Source organism: Nerophis ophidion, linkage group LG04 (genome assembly GCF_033978795.1).
Source record: "Nerophis ophidion isolate RoL-2023_Sa linkage group LG04, RoL_Noph_v1.0, whole genome shotgun sequence".
In the NCBI taxonomy this organism is placed as follows: Eukaryota; Metazoa; Chordata; class Actinopteri; order Syngnathiformes; family Syngnathidae; genus Nerophis; species Nerophis ophidion.
Genome location: NC_084614.1, coordinates 83,827,628 through 83,846,678, shown reverse-complemented (window position 1 = coordinate 83,846,678; position 19,051 = coordinate 83,827,628). Strand labels below are relative to the sequence as shown.

The window sequence follows — 19,051 nt, the reverse complement described above, 5'->3', positions numbered from 1 at the left end:
ACTGTGATTACAAGTGGAATCATTCGTTACTTATCATATTAAGCAATGTCAGCTAAGATTTATCCGAGAGCCAGATGCAGTCATCAAAAGAGCCACATCTGGCTCTAGAGCCATAGGTTCCCTACCCCTGCTCTACGCTGTGGGAAGATGGGGGTGGGGGTGGGGGGTGTAAGAAAAACCAAGCAAAGGAGCAAGCTAAGCGGGAGATCTAAAAGAGTCTTGAATTTTAGAAACAAAACAGGCCAATGCAGTGAAGGGAAGCAATACAACATCAATCACATTATAAGCACTCAGACAAAAATTGTTGTTAGAAAAGATGTTACTAAAATAACAGCTTGAAATTAGCTTTAAAGATGCCCCAATATTTTGACACACATTTTTATTGTTAGAATATGGTTGGGGAAAAGCAGTAATAAAGCATCAATCACAAAAGAAAGGCATTTGGAGAGTAATCTTTGACAAAATAACAAATAGGATACAAATTTGTGATCTTGGCGTCAACAAATGATTGGTTCTTCGCTGTGTGAAGATGGGGGGGGGGGGGTGTTAAGAAAAACCAAGCCGAGGAGAGCAAGCGCGGGGAATGTAAAAGGGTTTTATCTTTTTGACAGAACAGGCCAAAGCAGTGAAGGGAAGAAGTAATACAACATCAATCACATTAGAAGCACACAGACAAAAATTGTTGTTAGACAAGATGTTACTAAAAATAATAACAGTAAATTACCTTTAACTAGCTTTAAAAATGCCCCAATATTTTGACACACATACATTTTTTTATTTTCGGAATATTTGTAAAATATTTCACTGAATATACATATTTTATTTGCTCAAAATGTGATGAATTTTATCCAAAGTTCCGTTTATTTTAAAGCAAATTTATCTCAGGCTTAACTTGTTAAATTTGACATCTGAAAATGTTCTATATCATTGATCAGAAAATGTTGGCCAGTGGAGTTTTTTCATTGTTTTTTAATAGAATATTTTTGACAAGTTTATGAAAATAATCGTAATTTTACTCAACAAAAGTCACATTTTTTATGACAAAGGTGACAAATTTTGGCTATATTATAATAATAAACAGAATTTTACTTGGCAAAAATATCACATAAGTCTTCATTTTACTCCAAAAATGTCACTTTTTTACAAGAAGAACAAGATTGTGATAAAAGTAAAAACTTCATATGACAAATGTCACCATTTCTGCATTAATAAGTCATCATTTTACAAGAAAATATTGCAACATTACAGAAACAGAAAGTATATGAGAAATTGTTCCCAATTTTATAAGAAAGAAGTCGACACATTGTGAGAAAAAGACTACTTTTAGTACAAAATAACTCTTTGTAATTGTTTTTTAAATTGGTCCTAGTGTGGGAATGTTGTCTGTCTATATGTGTTTGTCCTGTGGTGACTTGTCCAGGGTGTACCCCGCCTTCCGCCTGATTGTAGCTGAGTTAGACACCAGCGACCCCAAAGGGAATAATCGGTGGAAAATGGATGGATGGGATGTTTTTTTAAATTGGCCTTATTGTGTGAATGTGAGTAAGAATGTTGTCTGTCTATCTATGTTTGTCCTATGATGAGGTTGCGACTTGTCCAGGGTGTACCCCGCCTTCCACCCGATTGTAGCTGAGTTAGACACCAGCGACCCCAAAGGGAATAATCGGTGGAAAATGGATGGATGGGATGTTTTTTAAATTGGCCTTATTGTGTGAATGTGAGTATGAATGTTGTCTGTCTATCTATGTTGGCCCTGCGATGTCCAGGGTGTACCCCGCCTTCCGCCCGATTGTAGCTGAGATAGGCGCCAGCACCCCCCGCGACCCCAAAAGGGAATAAGCGGTAGAAAATGGATGGATGGATGGATTCCATAGCTGACACAGTGCCTCTGGTGGTTGCAGCTGACTACTACACCCCATTTCTGCCTCAATTCCTCCAAAACCTAAATCTTCACATAGTGTAAAGGTGCTCCGAAAATTGATTCACATCCAAATCTTAATTTCTACTTATTCCTAGTCATATTTCAAGAATTAGATTTTTTTTTAATTGTTATTATTTTTTAAATTATCAGATTTTTGATTAACTATTACACAATTATTACTATTATTATTAGGGGTGTTGAACATTTTTTTATTCACATCCAAATCGCAATTTTTTCATTTATTCCCATTCTAAATCAATTTGTATTTTTTAAAAATCCCATTTTAAAACGTTTTTTTTTAATATATATTTATATATATTAAATATTTTTTTAAGAATCACATTTTTTATTGCAACAATTGTTGATATTACTATTAAGGTGCTCCCAAAAAAACGATTCACATTCAAATTGGGATTGTTTTAAATTTATTCCGATTCCCCCCAAAAAATTGAAGAATACAATTTTTAATTAACAACATTAAACAATAATTGCTAGTACTGTTAGGGGCGCTTAAAAAATTGATTCACATCCAAATTGCTATTTTTTATTTTTTCATTTTGATTCTAAATTAATGTAATCATTTTCGAGAATTGATTTAAAAGAAAAAAAAGGCTTCTTTTTTTTTTAATAAAAACTTTAAAAAAAATTTTAACAATCACTTATTGGAATACCATTAAACAATCATTATTGATATTAATATCCTCGTTATTATTATTTTTTTTAGTTGTGCTCAAAAAACAATTTACATCCAAATCCTAATTTTTTATTATTCTGATTTTAAATATTTTGAAAATCAATTACATTTAAAAAAGAATTGATAGTACTGTTAGGGGCACTTAAAAAATTGATTCACATCCAAATTGCTATTTTAAATTTTTTTATTTTGATTCTAAATCGATTTAATCATTTTCGAGAATTGATTTAAAAGAAAAAAAAGGCTTCTTTTTTTTTTTTTTATAAAAACTTAAAAAAAAATTTAACAATCACTTATTGGAATACCATTAAACAATCATTATTGATATTATTATCCATCCCATCCATCCATTTTCTACCGCTTATTCCCTTTTGGGGTCGCGGGGGGGCGCTGGCGCCTATCTCAGCTACAATCGGGCGGAAGGCGGGGTACACCCTGGACAAGTCGCCACCTCATCGCAATTACATTTTTAAAAAAAATTGCTAGTACTGTTAGGGGTGCTTAAAAAATTGATTCACATCCAAATTGATATTTTTTATTTTTTTATTTTGATTCTAAATTGATGTAATCATTTTCGAGAATTGATTTAAAAGAAAAAAAAGGCTTCTTTATTTTTTTTTTTATAAAAACTTTTAAAAAAATTTAACAATCACTTATTGGAATACCATTAAACATCATTATTGATATTATTATCCTCGTTATTATTATTATTTTTAGTTGTGCTCCAAAAACAATTTACATCCAAATCCAAATTTTTTATTATTCTGATTTTAAATATTTTGAAAATCAATTACATTTAAAAAAAAATTGCTAGTACTGTTAGGGGTGCTTAAAAATTGATTCACATCCAAATTGCTATTTTTTATTTTTTCATTTTGATCCTAAATTAATGTAATCATTTTCGAGAATTGATTTAAAAGAAAAAAAAGGCTTCTTTTTTTTTTTTTAATAAAAACTTAAAAAAAAAAATTAACAATCACTTATTGGAATACCATTAAACAATAATTATTGATATTATTATCCTCGTTATTATTATTTTTTTAGTTGTGCTCAAAAAACAATTTACATCCAAATCCTAATTTTTATTATTCTGATTTTAAATATTTTGAAAATCAATTACATTTGAAAAAAAAATTGCTAGTACTGTTAGGGGTGCTTAAAAAATTGATTCACATCCAAATTGCTATTTTAAATTTTTTTATTTTGATTCTAAATTGATTTAATCATTTTTGAGAATTGATTTAAAAGAAAAAAAAAGGCTTCTTTTTTTTTTTTTTAATAAGAACTTAAAAAAATTTTTTAACAATCACTTATTGGAATACCATTAAACAATCATTATTGATATTATTATGCATCCCATCCATCCATTTTCTACCGCTTATTCCCTTTTGGGGTCACGAGGGGGCGCTGGCGCCTATCTCAGCTACAATCGGGCGGAAGGTGGGGTACACCCTGGACAAGTCGCCACCTCATCGCAATTACATTTAAAAAAAAATTGCTAGTACTGTTAGGGGTGCTTAAAAAATTGATTCACATCCAAATTGCTATTTTTATTTTTTTATTCTGATTCTAAATTGATGTAATCATTTTCGAGAATTGATTTAAAAGAAACAAAAGGCTTCTTTATTTTTTTTTAATAAAAACTTTAAAAAAAAATTGCAATCACTTATTGGAATACCATTAAACATTAAACATCATTATTGATATTATTATCCTCGTTATTATTATTATTTTTAGTTGTGCTCAAAAAACAATTTACATCCAAATCCTAATTTTTTATTATTCTGATTTTAAATATTTTGAAAATCAATTACATTTAAAAAAAAATTGATAGTACTGTTAGGGGTGCTTAAAAAATTGATTCACATCCAAATTGCTATTTTTTATTTTTTCATTTTGATTCTAAATCGATTTAATCATTTTCGAGAATTGATTTAAAAGAAAAAAAAGGCTTCTTTTTTTTTATTTTTTATAAAAACTTAAAAAAATGTTTGACAATCACTTATTGGAATACCATTAAACAATCATTATTGATATTATTATCCATCCCATCCATCCATTTTCTACCGCTTATTCCCTTTTGGGGTCGCGGGGGGGCGCTGGCGCCTATCTCAGCTACAATCGGGCGGAAGGCGTGGTACACCCTGGACAAGTCGCCACCTCATCGCAATTGCATTTAAAAAAAAATTGATAGTACTGTTAGGGGTGCTTAAAAATTGATTCACATCCAAATTGATATTTTTTATTTTTTTATTTTGATTCTAAATTGATGTAATCATTTTCGAGAATTGATTTAAAAGAAAAAAAAGGCTTCTTTATTTTTTTTTTTTATAAAAACTTTTAAAAAAATTTAACAATCACTTATTGGAATACCATTAAACATCATTATTGATATTATTATCCTCGTTATTATTATTATTTTTAGTTGTGCTCAAAAAACAATTTACATCCAAATCCAAATTTTTTATTATTCTGATTTTAAATATTTTGAAAATCAATTACATTTAAAAAAAAATTGCTAGTACTGTTAGGGGTGCTTAAAAAATTGATTCACATCCAAATTGCTATTTTTTTATTTTTTTATTTTGATTCTAAATTGATGTAATCATTTTCGAGAATTGATTTAAAAGAAAAAAAAGGCTTCTTTATTTTTTTTAATAAAAACTTAAAAAAAATTTTGCAATCACTTATTGGAATACCATTAAACATTAAACATCATTATTGATATTATTATCCTCGTTATTATTATTATTTTCAGTTGTGCTCAAAAAACAATTTACATCCAAATCCTAATTTTTTATTATTCTGATTTTAAATATTTTGAAAATCAATTACATCCATCCATCCATTTTCTACCGCTTATTCCCTTTTGGGGTTGCGGGGGGGCGCTGGCGCCTATCTCAGCTACAATCGGGCGGAAGGCGGGGTACACCCTGGACAAGTCGCCACCTCATCGCAATTATATTTAAAAAAAAAAATTGCTAGTACTGTTAGGGGTGCTTAAAAATTGATTCACATCCAAATTGCTATTTTTTTATTTTGATTCTAAATTGATGTAATCATTTTCGAGAATTGATTTAAAAGAAGAAAAAAGGCTTTTTTTCTTTTTTTTTTTTATAAAAACTTTTAAAAAATTCAACAATCACTTATTGGAATACCATTAAACATCATTATTGATATTATTATCCTCGTTATTATTATTATTTTTAGTTGTGCTCAAAAAACAATTTACATCCAAATCCTAATTTTTTATTATTCTGATTTTAAATATTTTGAAAATCAATTACATTTATAAAAAATTGCTAGCACTGTTAGGGGTGCTTAAAAATTGATTCACGTCCAAATTGCTATTTTTTATTTTTTTATTTTGATTCTAAATCGATTTAATCATTTTCGAGAATTGATTTAAAAGAAAAAAAGGCTTCTTTTTTTTTCAATGAAAACTTAAAAAAAAATTTAACAATCATTTATTGGAATACCATTAAACAATCATTATTGATATTATTATCCATCCCATCCATCCATTTTCTACCGCTTATTCCCTTTTGGGGTCGCGGGGGGGCGCTGGCGCCTATCTCAGCGACAATCGGGCGGAAGGCGTGGTACACCCTGGACAAGTCGCCACCTCATCGCAATTGCATTTAAAAAAAAATTGATAGTACTGTTAGGGGTGCTTAAAAAATTGATTCACATCCAAATTGCTATTTTTTAAAATTTTATTTTGATTCTAAATTGATGTAATCATTTTCGAGAATTGATTTAAAAGAAGAAAAAAGGCTTCTTTATTTTTTTTTTATAAAAACTTTAAAAAAAATTTAGCAATCACTTATTGGAATACCATTAAACAATCATTATTGATATTATTATCCTCGTTATTATTGATTTTTTTAGTTGTGCTCAAAAAACAATTTACATCCAAATCCTAATTTTTTATTATTCTGATTTTAAATATTTTTAAAATCAATTACATTTAAAACAAATTTTTACATTTTTTTCAGGGGAATCGGGTTTTGGACTAAAAACATGAGACAACCATTATTGATATAATTATTATTGACAGTGTTGCTGTTATTTTAGTACTATATGCATACATCTTCTCCCTTGCTAAGTACTGTAAAGTTGCTCCATTTTCTTTTATTACATTGACTAACATTCCGTCATTTTTTTTTTATAAATAAAATTGCAAAAATGCATTTTTAAAAAGACGTTTTTAGGCCGACATTTCACTCGTATGATTCATAAGTAAGTCAGCATTCGAGAGAAGCTTTTGCAATCTGAACATGAGTCAGAGATGCTTTATTGTTAAAAAGTTGATCGTTCTTTTTTCTTTCCCAGGGAATGGTGCATGACTCCTATGAGGGAGTAAAGGTGTAGAGTACGGTGCTTTCTAGATGATTCTGGTGTGATGTCATGGAGGAGGAGGCGGTGGCAAGTGTTGCATGTCGATGTCGCAGTGCAGAAGTGGCCTGCAGGCGCTGTGCAACAGGCTCCTCCCCTCTCTTAACCCCCTCCTGTCATCCTGTCCGCCCCCGCGTTGTCTTTATTATCCGCCGCACCATCCTGGCTATGTGACGTGTTTACTCAGTTGAGCATAACAATAACATCCATACTACAAACCCCGTTTTTATATGAGCTAGGAGATTGTGTTTGATGTAAATATAAACAGAATAAAATGATTTGCAAATCCTTTTCAAGCCATATTCAGTTGAATATGCTACAAAGACAACATATTTCATGTTCAAACTCATAAACTTTTTTTTTGTGTGCAAATAATATTTAACTTAGAATTTCATGGCTGCAACACGTGCCAAAGTAGTTGGGAAAGGGCATGTTCACCACTGTGTTACATCACCTTTTCCTTTAACAACACTCAATACAATGCTGCAATACGTTTTCATAACATGGTCACTACTGCCCACTTTGTCTTGTTATATTCTTATTTTACTGTTATATTGTTATTCCCATTGTTGCTTTTTAGTTTTTATTCTTATTGTAATATTTCTCTATTTTGTTTCCATTTAAACCCCCATTATTTACTTTTTACTTTTATTTAAATTGATCTCAACTCTGTACACTGATGCTGGAATTTTAATTTTCCTGAAGGAATCAATAAAGTACTATCTATCTATCTATCTATCTATCAATAAACGTTTGGGAACTGAGGAAACTAATTGTTGAAGCTTTGAAAGTGGAATTCTTTCCCATTCTTGTTTTATGTAGAGCTTCAGTCCTTCATTATGTAGAGCTTCAGTCCTTCAACAGTCCGGGGTCTCCGCTGTCCTATTTTACGCTTCATAATGCGCCACACGTTTTTGATAGGAGACAGGTCTGGACTGCAGGTGGGCAAGGAAAGTACCGGCACTCTTTTACTACGAAGCCTCGTAGTATGCCAAGCTGTGACTTGGTATTATCTTGCTGAAATAAGCAGGGGCGTCCATGAAAAAGACGGCGCTTAGATGGCAGCATATGTTGTTCCAAAACCTGTATGTACCTTTCAGCATTAATGGTGCCTTCACAGATGTGTAAGTTACCCATGCCTTGGGCACTAATGCACCCCCATACCATCACACATGCTGGCTTTTACACTTTGTGTCGATAACAGTCTGGATGGTTCGCTTCCTCCACGATGTGGAATATTTCCAAAAACAATTCGAAATGTGGACTCGTCAGACCACAGAACACTTTTACACTTTGCATCAGTCCATCTTTGATGATCTCGGGCCCAGAGAAGCCGGCGGCGTTTCTGGATGTTGTTGATAAACGGCTTTCGCTTTGCATAGTAGAGCTTTAACTTGCACTTACAGATGTAGCGGCGAACTGCATTTAGTGACAGTGGTTTTCTGAAGTGTTCCTGTGCCCATGTGGTGATATCCTTTACAGATTGATGTCGGTTTTTGATACAGATGGAAGGTCACGGTCATTCAATGTTGGTTTCCGGCCATGCCGCTTACGTGGAGTGATTTCTCCAGATTCTCTGAACCTTTTGATGATATTATGGAGCGTAGATGTTGAAATCCCTAAATTTCTTGCAATGTCACTTTGAGAAAGGTTGTTCTTAAACTGTTTGACTATTTGCTCACACAGTTGTGGACAAAGGGGTGTACCTCGCCCCATCCTTTCTTGTGAAAGACTGAGCATTTTTTGGGAAGCTGTTTTTATAGCCAATCATGGCACCCACCTGTTCCCAATTAGCCTGCACACCTGTGGGATGTTCCTAATAAGTGTTTGATGAGCATTCCTCAACTTTATCAGTATTTATTGCCACCTTTCCCAACTTCTTTGTCACGTGTTGCTGGCAACAACAAAAGTTTATGAGTTTGAACATCAAATATGTTGTCTTTGTAGCATATTCAACTGAATATGGCTTGAAAAGGATTTGCAAATCATTGTATTCTGTTTATATTTACATCTAACACCATTTCCTAACTCATATGGAAACGGGGTTTGTAACACTTTTTATGCAACAAAGGGTGAAAGCGCACTCCTTTTTTTTTTGAGTGTATTTGCTGAGCGTGCATTTTTGTCCGCACACAAGCATGTTGGCATCGGAGTGGGCATCAACTGTAAACACATACTTTCATGCAGGTGTGACCTCGCCGGCCTCACCCGCATGAAGCGAGTAACCTTTGCGTTGTGGTGACTGCACACTTTTTTGTGTGTGTTCTTCAGTGTTTCCCCCAGAAAATGTGTAAGTTATGGTGGTGTCTCTCCGGCGGACATACCGGGGAAGGGGGTGGGTGTAACTCGACCTGTCGGCATCACGTCTCCACCACAGCCAGAGGGGGCAATATTCTACAGACTGCGGTGAAGTAGGCCGACTTCGTCACATGAAAAAGCCTACAATTTTTGCTTGTGTTTTCCGCTCCATTTGCTGAATGGCGATATACGATATATATATCTCGATGTTTTTTCCGTAAAGTAAAACCAAAACAGTCTTACTTACCTGAGATTCTAAGTGTCATTATTATGCCACTTGCTGTCATACGTTCAACTCATCATGCTCATTTTATTACAGCATTTGGGAAGCCTGTAGTTGATTTTTGTTATGTAAATGTTATATTTGTATCAACATGTGATAGCAGGGACCCTGCCATTCAAAACTAGGCTGCTACATTACTAACGATTAATGTAACTATAGCTGAATAAAAATAGTACAATATCAATCAGTCAATCAATGTTTATTTATATAGCCCTGAATCACAAATGTCTCAAAGGACTGCACAAACCATTACGACTACAACATCCTCGGAAGAACCCACAAAAGGGCAAGGAAAACTCACACCCAGTGGGCAGGGAGAATTCACATCCAGTGGGACGCCAGTGACAATGCTGACTATGAGAAACCTTGGAGAGGACCTCAGATGTACAGCACTCTGGCTTTTAATGACTCATATTTGACACACGCAGCTACGGTATATTAATAAAACATAGCTGCTTACTGTTCTTTTTAGCATATTCAATAGCTTGGACCTTAAATCCTACTGAATAGCTCTTAATCTTCTTCCCTTTATGTAGAGCACTTTGGCTACCCTTATGGTACATTTTAAATGTGCTTTATAAATAAAGTTGATTTGATTTATGTCATTTCAAATGATTGAAATCAGCCTCCTGCATTTTGAAAATGATGACAGGTGAAGTGTCACTCGTGACGTGACGAGTTTGACCCGGGGGAAATTCTAGGCATATGCTAATTATTTTGTGAAACGAGTTTGTAATATATCCGGCGGCAGTTCAAGGAAATACGGTACTTGAACTTAATTTATCGTGTTTTTTGTGTGGAATAAAGCACCACCTATAAGCTCCGCTGTAGGTGGATTTTGTGTACGAGTTAGAATGCATAAAAAAAATACATCCATCGTCATGTCTTTCATAATGGTTGTTAAAGATAGGCAATATAAAAAAAAAAAGTGCAGTTCCCCTTTAAGAGTGTGTGTGCAAAGACTGTTATCTCACCAGGATTAACATGGAAGACACACACATGCTGGACAACAACCCAAATCCGGCCTCACTCTGTCACTTCACTGGCAGATCCAGTCGGAGTTCTTTGTATGGTTGGCGGGCGCCATTGTTGTCACAGAATGTGTCTCATTGTGTGAAACCTGAGCACCGCTCGGGTGCACGGAAGTTTACTGGACTGTGCCATTCCTTTCCCTGCACTTTTTATGCTGGAGTTCACCTCACAGAGCTGGCATGTGGGTTAACGGTGGACAGTTTGTTGACTCATGGCGTGACTTGGCGGCAGCATCTCTAAAAATGTGTGTTTTTAGTTCACCCGTTAAGGAAATCAGTGTATTTGTTAGTTAAAGGGGAACATTATCACAATTTCGAAAGGGTTAAAAAGAATTAAAGCTGCAAGCAGCGTTGGTCGGGTTCGCCTTTGGCCGCTGCCAAGCCCTGGTCTAAGTCAGACCTACATAGAGGTCTTTGTTTCATGTCTCTACGACATTCCTAACAGAAGTTACAAGCAGTTTTGTCTGGGTTTTTTCCTAGGGGGGCGCTGGAGCGCAATTTTGACTTTTGGGGTTTGTTTTTTATTAGATGGCAATTTTCGCCAGTCCTGATGTGTGTGTAAAATTTGGTGAGTTTTGAAGCATGTTAAGGGGGTCAAATTACAGATCAGCGTTTCTGGATGTTGTTGATAAATGGCTTTCGCTTGGCATAGTAGAGCTTTAACTTGCACTTTGAAGCATTTTAAGGGGGTTAAATTACAGCTCAAAGAGGCAAAAATGACATTTTTTAGGAAACTTTGCGCGGGGGTTCTTTGAAGGCGCGTAAAATCAAAACCGGAGCAGTAATCAAATCTTTGTTGGATAGTTTTAATCAAAACGGTTCAATCTCTCTCCTGTGCGAGTTTGAAGCCGAAAAGACAAACGCACTGGGAGGAATTTACATTTGAAAAAGGTGACGGGTTTTTACAAAACTTTTATTTTGAAGGGGTAATTTTTAACTTCCTGTTGGTTTTTGCCGAAGGATGTCAATTATCTATATGTAGGTCTAAGTGAGACCTACATAGAAGTTTTTGTTTCATGTCTTTCCGGCATTCCTACTGGAAATTACAAAAATTTTTGTTTGTGTTTTCTTCCTAGGAGCAGTTTTTTCTGTGTTTTATTAAAAAATTGCGCTAGAGCGCAATTTTTAATTTTCGGGTTTAGTTTTTTCATTAGATCGCAATTTTTGCCAGTCCTGATGTGTGTGCCAAGTTTGGTGAGTTTTTAAGCATTTTAAGGGGGTCAAATTACAGCTCAAAGAGGCAAAAATAGCATTTTTGGCGAACATTTTGGTTTGAATGGGTTTTTGCAAAATTTTGGTTGATTTTTGCCCCAGAAGGTACAATTATGAAATCTAGGTCTAAGTCAGCCCTGTATAGAGGTTTTTGTTTCATGTCTCTACGACATTCTTAACGGAAGTTACAAGCAGTCTGTTTGTTTGTTTTTCCTAGGGGGCGCTAGCGCGCAATTTTGTATTTTGGGGTTTGGTTGCTTAATAAGTTGGTCTGCCGCTCCATACCGATGTGTGTGTCAAAATTTGGTGAGTTTTGAAGCATGTTAAGGGGGTCAAATTAGGGTGCGAAGGTGCGAGCGTTGGTCGGGTCCGCCTTTGGCTGCTGCCCCCGAGACCCACGGCCGGATAAGTGGTTGAAGACGCCTTGGTGCCACTATTTAATGTATTGTGAAAGTAATGCAGTTGTTGTATTGAAGTGAAAATATCAAGCTTCCTGTTGATTTTTGCTAAAGTATGTTAATCATTCAAATGTAGGTCTAAGTGAGACCTACATAGTGTTTTTTGTTTCATGTCTCTCTGACATTCCTACCGGAAGTTACAAGCAGTTTTGTCTGTGTTTTCTTCCTATGCGCAGTTTGCCTGTGTTGTATTCCTAGGGGGCGCTAGAGCACAATTTTGAGTTTTGGGGTTTGGTTTTTTATTAGCTCGCAATTGTTGCCAGTCCTGATGTGTGTGCCAAGTTTGGTGAGTTTAGAAGCATTTTAAGGGGGTCAAATAACAGCTCAAAGAGGCAAAAATGACATTTTTTAGGAAACTTTGCGTAGGGGTTCTTTGAAGGCGCGTAAAATCAAAACCTGAGAACTTATCGAAACTTTGTTCTATACTTTTAATCAGAAGGGTTCAATCTCTCTCCTATGCGAGTTTGAAGCCAAAACAACAAACGCACTCAGAGGAGATAATGTTTGAAGAAAGGTGACCGGTTTTTACAAAACTTTTGTTTTGAAGGGGGGATTACAAACTTCCTGTTGATTTTTGTTGGGGGTTGTCAATCTATGAAATGTAGGTCTAAGCGAGACCTACATAGAGGTTTTTGTGTCATGTCTCTCCGACATTCTTACCGGAAGTTACAAGCAATTTTGTCTGCGTTTTCTTCCTAGGAGCAGTTTTTTCAGTGTTTTATTCAAAAATAGCGCTAGAGCGCAATTTTGAGTTTTGGGGTTTGTTTTTTTCATTAGATCGCAATATTCGCCAGTCCTTTGGTGACTTTTGAAGCATTTTAAAGGGGTCAAATTACAGCACAAAGAGGCAAAAATTGCATTTTTTGCGAAAATTTTATTTTGAAGGGGTTTTTGCCAACTTCCTGTAGATTTTTGCTGAAAGAAGTGAGTGTATGAAAATTGGGTCTAAGTCAGACCTACATAGGAGTTTTTGTTTCATGTCGCTATGACATTCCTAACAGAAGTTTCATGCAGTTTTGTCTGTAATTTGTTCCTAGGGCGCGCTAGAGCGCAATTTTCATTTTGGGGGATTGGTTGCTTAATATGTTGGGAAGGTTTGCTATACCGACGTGTGTGTCAAATTTGGTGAGTTTTGAAGCATGTTAAGGGGGTCAAATTACAGCGCGTAGGTGCGGAATAATAATAAAACACAGCAGTTTCAATAGGGTCCTTGGCCCATTGTCAAAGGACTAATGCACCCCCATACCATCACAGATGCTGGCCTTTGAACTTTGCGTCGATAACAGTCCGGATGACACAATGTCGAATATTTCCAAAAACAATTTGAAATGTGGACTCGTCAGACTACAGAAAACTTTTCCACTTTGCATCAGTCCATTTTAGATGATCTCGGGCCCAGAGAAGCCAAAGGCGTTCCTGGATGTTGTTGATAAATGCCTTTCGCTTTGCATAGTAGAGCTTTAACTTGCACTTGCAGATGTAGCGACAAACTGTATTTAGTGACAGTGGTTTTCTGAAGTGTTCCTGAGCCCATGTGGTGATATCCTTTAGAGATTGATGTTGCTTTTTGATACAGTGCCATCCGAGGGATCGAAGGCCATGGTCTTTCAATGTTGGTTTCCGGCCTTGCCGCTTACTTGGATTGATTTCTCTAGATTCTCTGAAACTTTTGATGATATTATGGACCCTAGATATTGAAATGTGGACTCGTCAGACCACAGAAAACTTGTCCACTTTGCATCAGTCCATTTTAGATGATCTCAAGCCAAGAGTTACCTGAGATACTAATTATGTCATTATTTTTGACTTAGTCAATATTGACTTACTAAGATAAAACAATGACTAAGTCAAATGAAGGATTTACTGTAAATAAGCGTTTGGGAAAAAAAAAAATTAAAAGTGGGGCCACATGCTGGCATATGTTCAACTTGTCATGCTTAATTTATTACAGCATTTGGGAAGCCTGTAGTTGATTTTTATTATGTAAATGTTATATTTATATCAACATGTGATAGCAGGGACCCTGCCATTCAAAACTAGGCTGCTACATTACTCATAATTGATGTAACTATAGCTGAAAAAATCGTAAAAGGAGAGACTATTCATCCCTGAACACCATGGCGTTCATGTAGGCTTTATGATGCACTTACATTATTATATACACTATCAGAGACATAAACTCTTCATTTAACCTAATGTCCTTTTCTGCTGCTTCAACACAGCTCAATCAACACAGAAAAGGGCCAAGTGAAATAACTTAGTTCTTAATTGTAGGTCAATAATGCTTGTCCTTCTCTCACTCTCATAGTGATGTTACTAGTAGTTGACTGGGAGGTGTTTATTATCATTTGGGGAGAGTCCGCTGCATTATGCTCACCCGACCTTCTCTCCTCTCTGCCTGCCTCTGCCGCGAGCACTGACTCCATGTGCTCTGAATACTCACTGCTGATTGGCTGTTACCGCTCTGCGTGTAACCAGTCAGATGGTTGTGTGGGTGGGACAATGCTGGATGCTGCAGAGAAGCACTGACAGAGGGAGTACGAAGCGTAGCAGCTTGTTAAGACTTCAGTTTAGCGCCAAATGATAATATAAATACATTTAATGAAGTCAAATACAAATAAGGCAACAAGAGAAGTATCCCACTCTTCTCTTTTGTAAAGTAAATCTGAACAGCCGGTATGGGCGTTTACATCAACTATATATTTGCCTAAGAAGCTGGACAGGACAAAAAAAATATATATATATACGGGTACTATATATAGTACTATTTTTTTTTTTAAGACTTTAAAAAACAAAGTTTGACGAGATTTGAAACTTCAGCCGATCCCGTCAACATTGGCACGGAAATCCGTTATGAATAGTCCGTCTGCGTTAGCACTCATAATAACAATATCACTAATACTTGTTAATTAGGGATGCACCGATTAATCGGTAACCGAATATATTCGGCCGAATATGGCAAAAAAAGCCACATTCGGCCTTCGGTGGAATGAGTTAAAAACAAGGCCGAATAGTGGCGTGTGACGCAATTTTTTGACGCGGTGATGTTGGGATATGTTGTGTACCTGTATAAGTGTATGAGGTTACAAGCACACACTTATTGAGATTTAGTGGGGCCTCTGTTTACATTATTAGCCTGTTGTGTAGGCTACCTGTATAAGTGTATGAGGTTACAAGCACACACTTATTGAGATTTACTTGAGCCTTCTGTTTACATTATTAGCATATCTACTGTGGCTAAGCAGACTTTTGCCAAAAAGACAATAATTCATTTGTTGTGGGTTTATCCACTTTAATGCACTTTATTTTTTATTTTTGGAATGCATGTTTTGTTTGAAGGCCTAATATAAATGAAAAACTTTGTGCTTTTTTTGAAAAGCAAAGGCTACTGGAATATTAAAAAAATGACAATATTCAATAAAAAAATACTTTATTTGAAAAACATGTCTAAATATTTTTTCTAGGCTATTTATGCAATATTAAAAAAATTATGAAAAACTGCATTCATAATTCGGTATTCGGCCTTCGGCCAAGCGTTTAAATTTTATTCGGCTTTGGACACAAATTTTCATTTGGGTGCATCCCTACTTGTTAATGTTCAAGTCACGACATGTAAATGGAGTATTTTTACCGGGTTTTGGATGGTTCTTTATTGTGTTTTTGGGGCAGAATAGAGGACCTCCCATATATAAAATAATTCAAAAAGATATTATTTTTAAATAATATATAATAAAAAAATATACAAAAAATGACCGCAAAAAAATAAAAATAAACATTTAGTTCACACTCTCATGTTAGGAGTTAAAAGACGGCAATTCTTGCAGAACGTTCTAAAGTTAGCGCCTTCTATGTGTTGCATGATGCTACAACGTGTACTCTGCAGCTTCCCTTGCATGTTGAGGCAAGCCAGTGGTGGGCGGGGCTTGGCGTCGCGTGAGAAGTCACGCCGTGTTCCCTGGCGAGCTCGGCATCCGTGGGAGTGAGACCAGGGGACGAGAAAGGGACATTTTTATTTTCTGGCATTAAGACGCACAGAGAGCGACTGGCCAGAATAAAATAAGTAACTAGGAGTCCATGTCGAGCGTTGCTGAGGAGAGAGCGGCGAAGCCAACGCCATCCCGTTACATAACGGCTCCACCTCTGTCTGCCGGGGAGAGAGGTTACGTAATGCTTTATTTGCAGCCCGCCGGAGAAAGCAGCTGGGAGGGGAGGGGCTTGATGGCGAGCGTGCTCGTTAGCACGTCGCGATTGCTGCCGCTTCCTCTACACCTCAGATTTGTCAAAGTTGTCTGCTAAAAAGCACCAAGCTTGCTTGGTTGCCAACTAACGACTGTTTTGACTCGTCATCGACCATCTTAACGGATTTACTAATCAGATTACGGAGCAGAAACAAATTTAGTGGCTCTAATTTCGTCGTAAAGATATTTTAGGCATGTACTTACTAACAAAGATGGCTGATTCAGTCATGAATGTTTATTAATTCTGTCACTGTGCTGTTACTAAGACAAAAACAACAAAGTTATATACAAACCTAAGTGGTTATTTAAAGAGCAACTGCACGTTTTGGGGAATTTTACCTATCGTGACAATCATGAGGAGATTTTAGAGATTAGAAAAAATGCTAGGAAGATGCAGCTAAAGTTACAAAAGTCACCGATTTTACCTTCAAAGTCTCTAAAACAACTTCAAATCCCCTCCATCAACGTTTTGTATACACACTGCATGTGTGTATATATATATATATATATATATATATATATATATATATATATATATGTATGTATATATATATATGTGTGTATATACATATATATATGTGTATATATGTATATATATATATACATGTTTGTGTGTGTATATATATATATATATATATATATATACATATATATATAAAATGTAGTAACAGACACCTTCATAACAGTATGTACAATATACACACTGCAAGTATGTGTACTGTGTATATATATATATATATATATAAACATATATATACAGTATATATATGTATGTATATATATTTTTTTGTATATACATATATATGTACAATACACATGCAGTGTGAATATTGTACATATTGTTATGAAGGTGTCTCTTACTACATTATATATATACATATATATATATATATATATATATATATATATATATATGTATATATATATATATACATATGTATATATATATATATATATATATATATATATATATATATATATATATATATATATATATATATATATACATATGTATATATATATATATATATATATGTATGAAGGTGTCTGTTACTACACCTTCATAACAATTAGTAATATGTACAATACACACACTGCAAGTATATATATCATGTAGTAACAGACACTTTCATAACAATATGTACAATATACACACTACATGTATATTGTACATATATATACATATATATATATATGTATGTATATGTATATATATATATATGATGTAGTAATAGACACCTTCGTAACACTATGTAATATGTACGATACACGCACTACAAGTATATATATAATGTAGTAACCGACACCTTTACAACAATATGTAATATGTACAATATTTACCCTATTTTGGGCATTTTAACCATTGACAAGACTGATTTCCTTTACGCATTTATTTCCGTTTCCATAGCAGCGCACTTCCTGAAACAAACTATGTTTTTGAAGCTGAATATACTGAGGATGAACTGCTGCTTCTTGAAGCAAGCACAAAGGAAGAGTGAGAAGTTTGGGGCAGACCGAGGCCGAGAAAGTGTGGTGAAAGTGATTACAAGCTGCAAAATGTGGAATTTGGAGCTAAGCTATTTCAATGTAAATGGAGTGCTTACCCAAATAAACCGGGAAAAAAAACCTCCCCGGCCAGCTGATTTTTTTGTGCACCCCTAATATTTTTCGGGAATGTCAGCAACATGTTGGCTACATTCGACGCATCCACCAGATAGCTCGATACTTTATTATGACCGTGTTTGTGTTTTGATTTGCAGCCGCCATGACTCATCAGTTTCCCGCGCTGACCCCTGAGCAGAAGAAGGAGCTGCAGGACATCGCCCAAAGGATCACCGCCCCGGGGAAGGGGATCCTCGCCGCCGATGAGTCCACCGGTACGCTACAGTCGCACACGCGGACATCGAGCGGGTAACGCCCCACTGACACGTGTGTGACGTTCCCAGGGAGCATGGCGAAGCGCTTCACCCCCATCGGCGTGGAGAACACGGAGGAGAACAGACGCCGCTACCGCCAGCTCCTCTTCACGGCCGACCGCCGCATCGACAGCTGCATCGGCGGCGTCATCTTCTTCCACGAGACGCTCTACCAGACCACCGACGACGGCACCACCTTCTCCAAGCTCATCAAGGACCGCGGCATCGTGGTCGGCATCAAGGTACAAATCACTTATTTTTTTTCATTTTTACATGTATACACTTTAACGTTGAATATTTTCTTACTTGACGAATGCTATATGTCAGTTAGTAGGCTAGCTTTTTGAGCACATTTTATAGGTTAGCATGCTAGCATTTGTAACATATTTTCAAGTATACGTCACAAAGAGGGGGGAAAAACTCTAATCTGGTCGTGATCAGGAATGTTTTAGTTAAACATTGGAAATGTCAGTAATACAGCATCAATCACAACATAAACCCATTTGGAGAGTTACCTTATGACCAGAAGACGAATACGATACAAATTTCGGATCTTTTTGACGGTCCTTGTCTCGTCTTCTTGGTATTTGTGTCGGACGATG

The 19,051-nt window shown here is 35.6% G+C and overlaps 1 protein-coding gene across 1 annotated transcript in view; it reads left to right on the top strand.

Moving 5' to 3' along the window:
- aldocb (aldolase C, fructose-bisphosphate, b) overlaps positions 1-19,051 on the top strand; it is a 49,791-nt gene that overhangs the window by 3,470 nt on the left and 27,270 nt on the right. Inside the window, exons 2-3 of the mRNA XM_061899394.1 lie at positions 18,294-18,410; positions 18,480-18,691. Coding sequence (XP_061755378.1) covers positions 18,299-18,410; positions 18,480-18,691 — 324 coding nt within the window. The 5' untranslated portion in view covers positions 18,294-18,298. The remainder of the gene's footprint in view (positions 1-18,293; positions 18,411-18,479; positions 18,692-19,051) is intronic.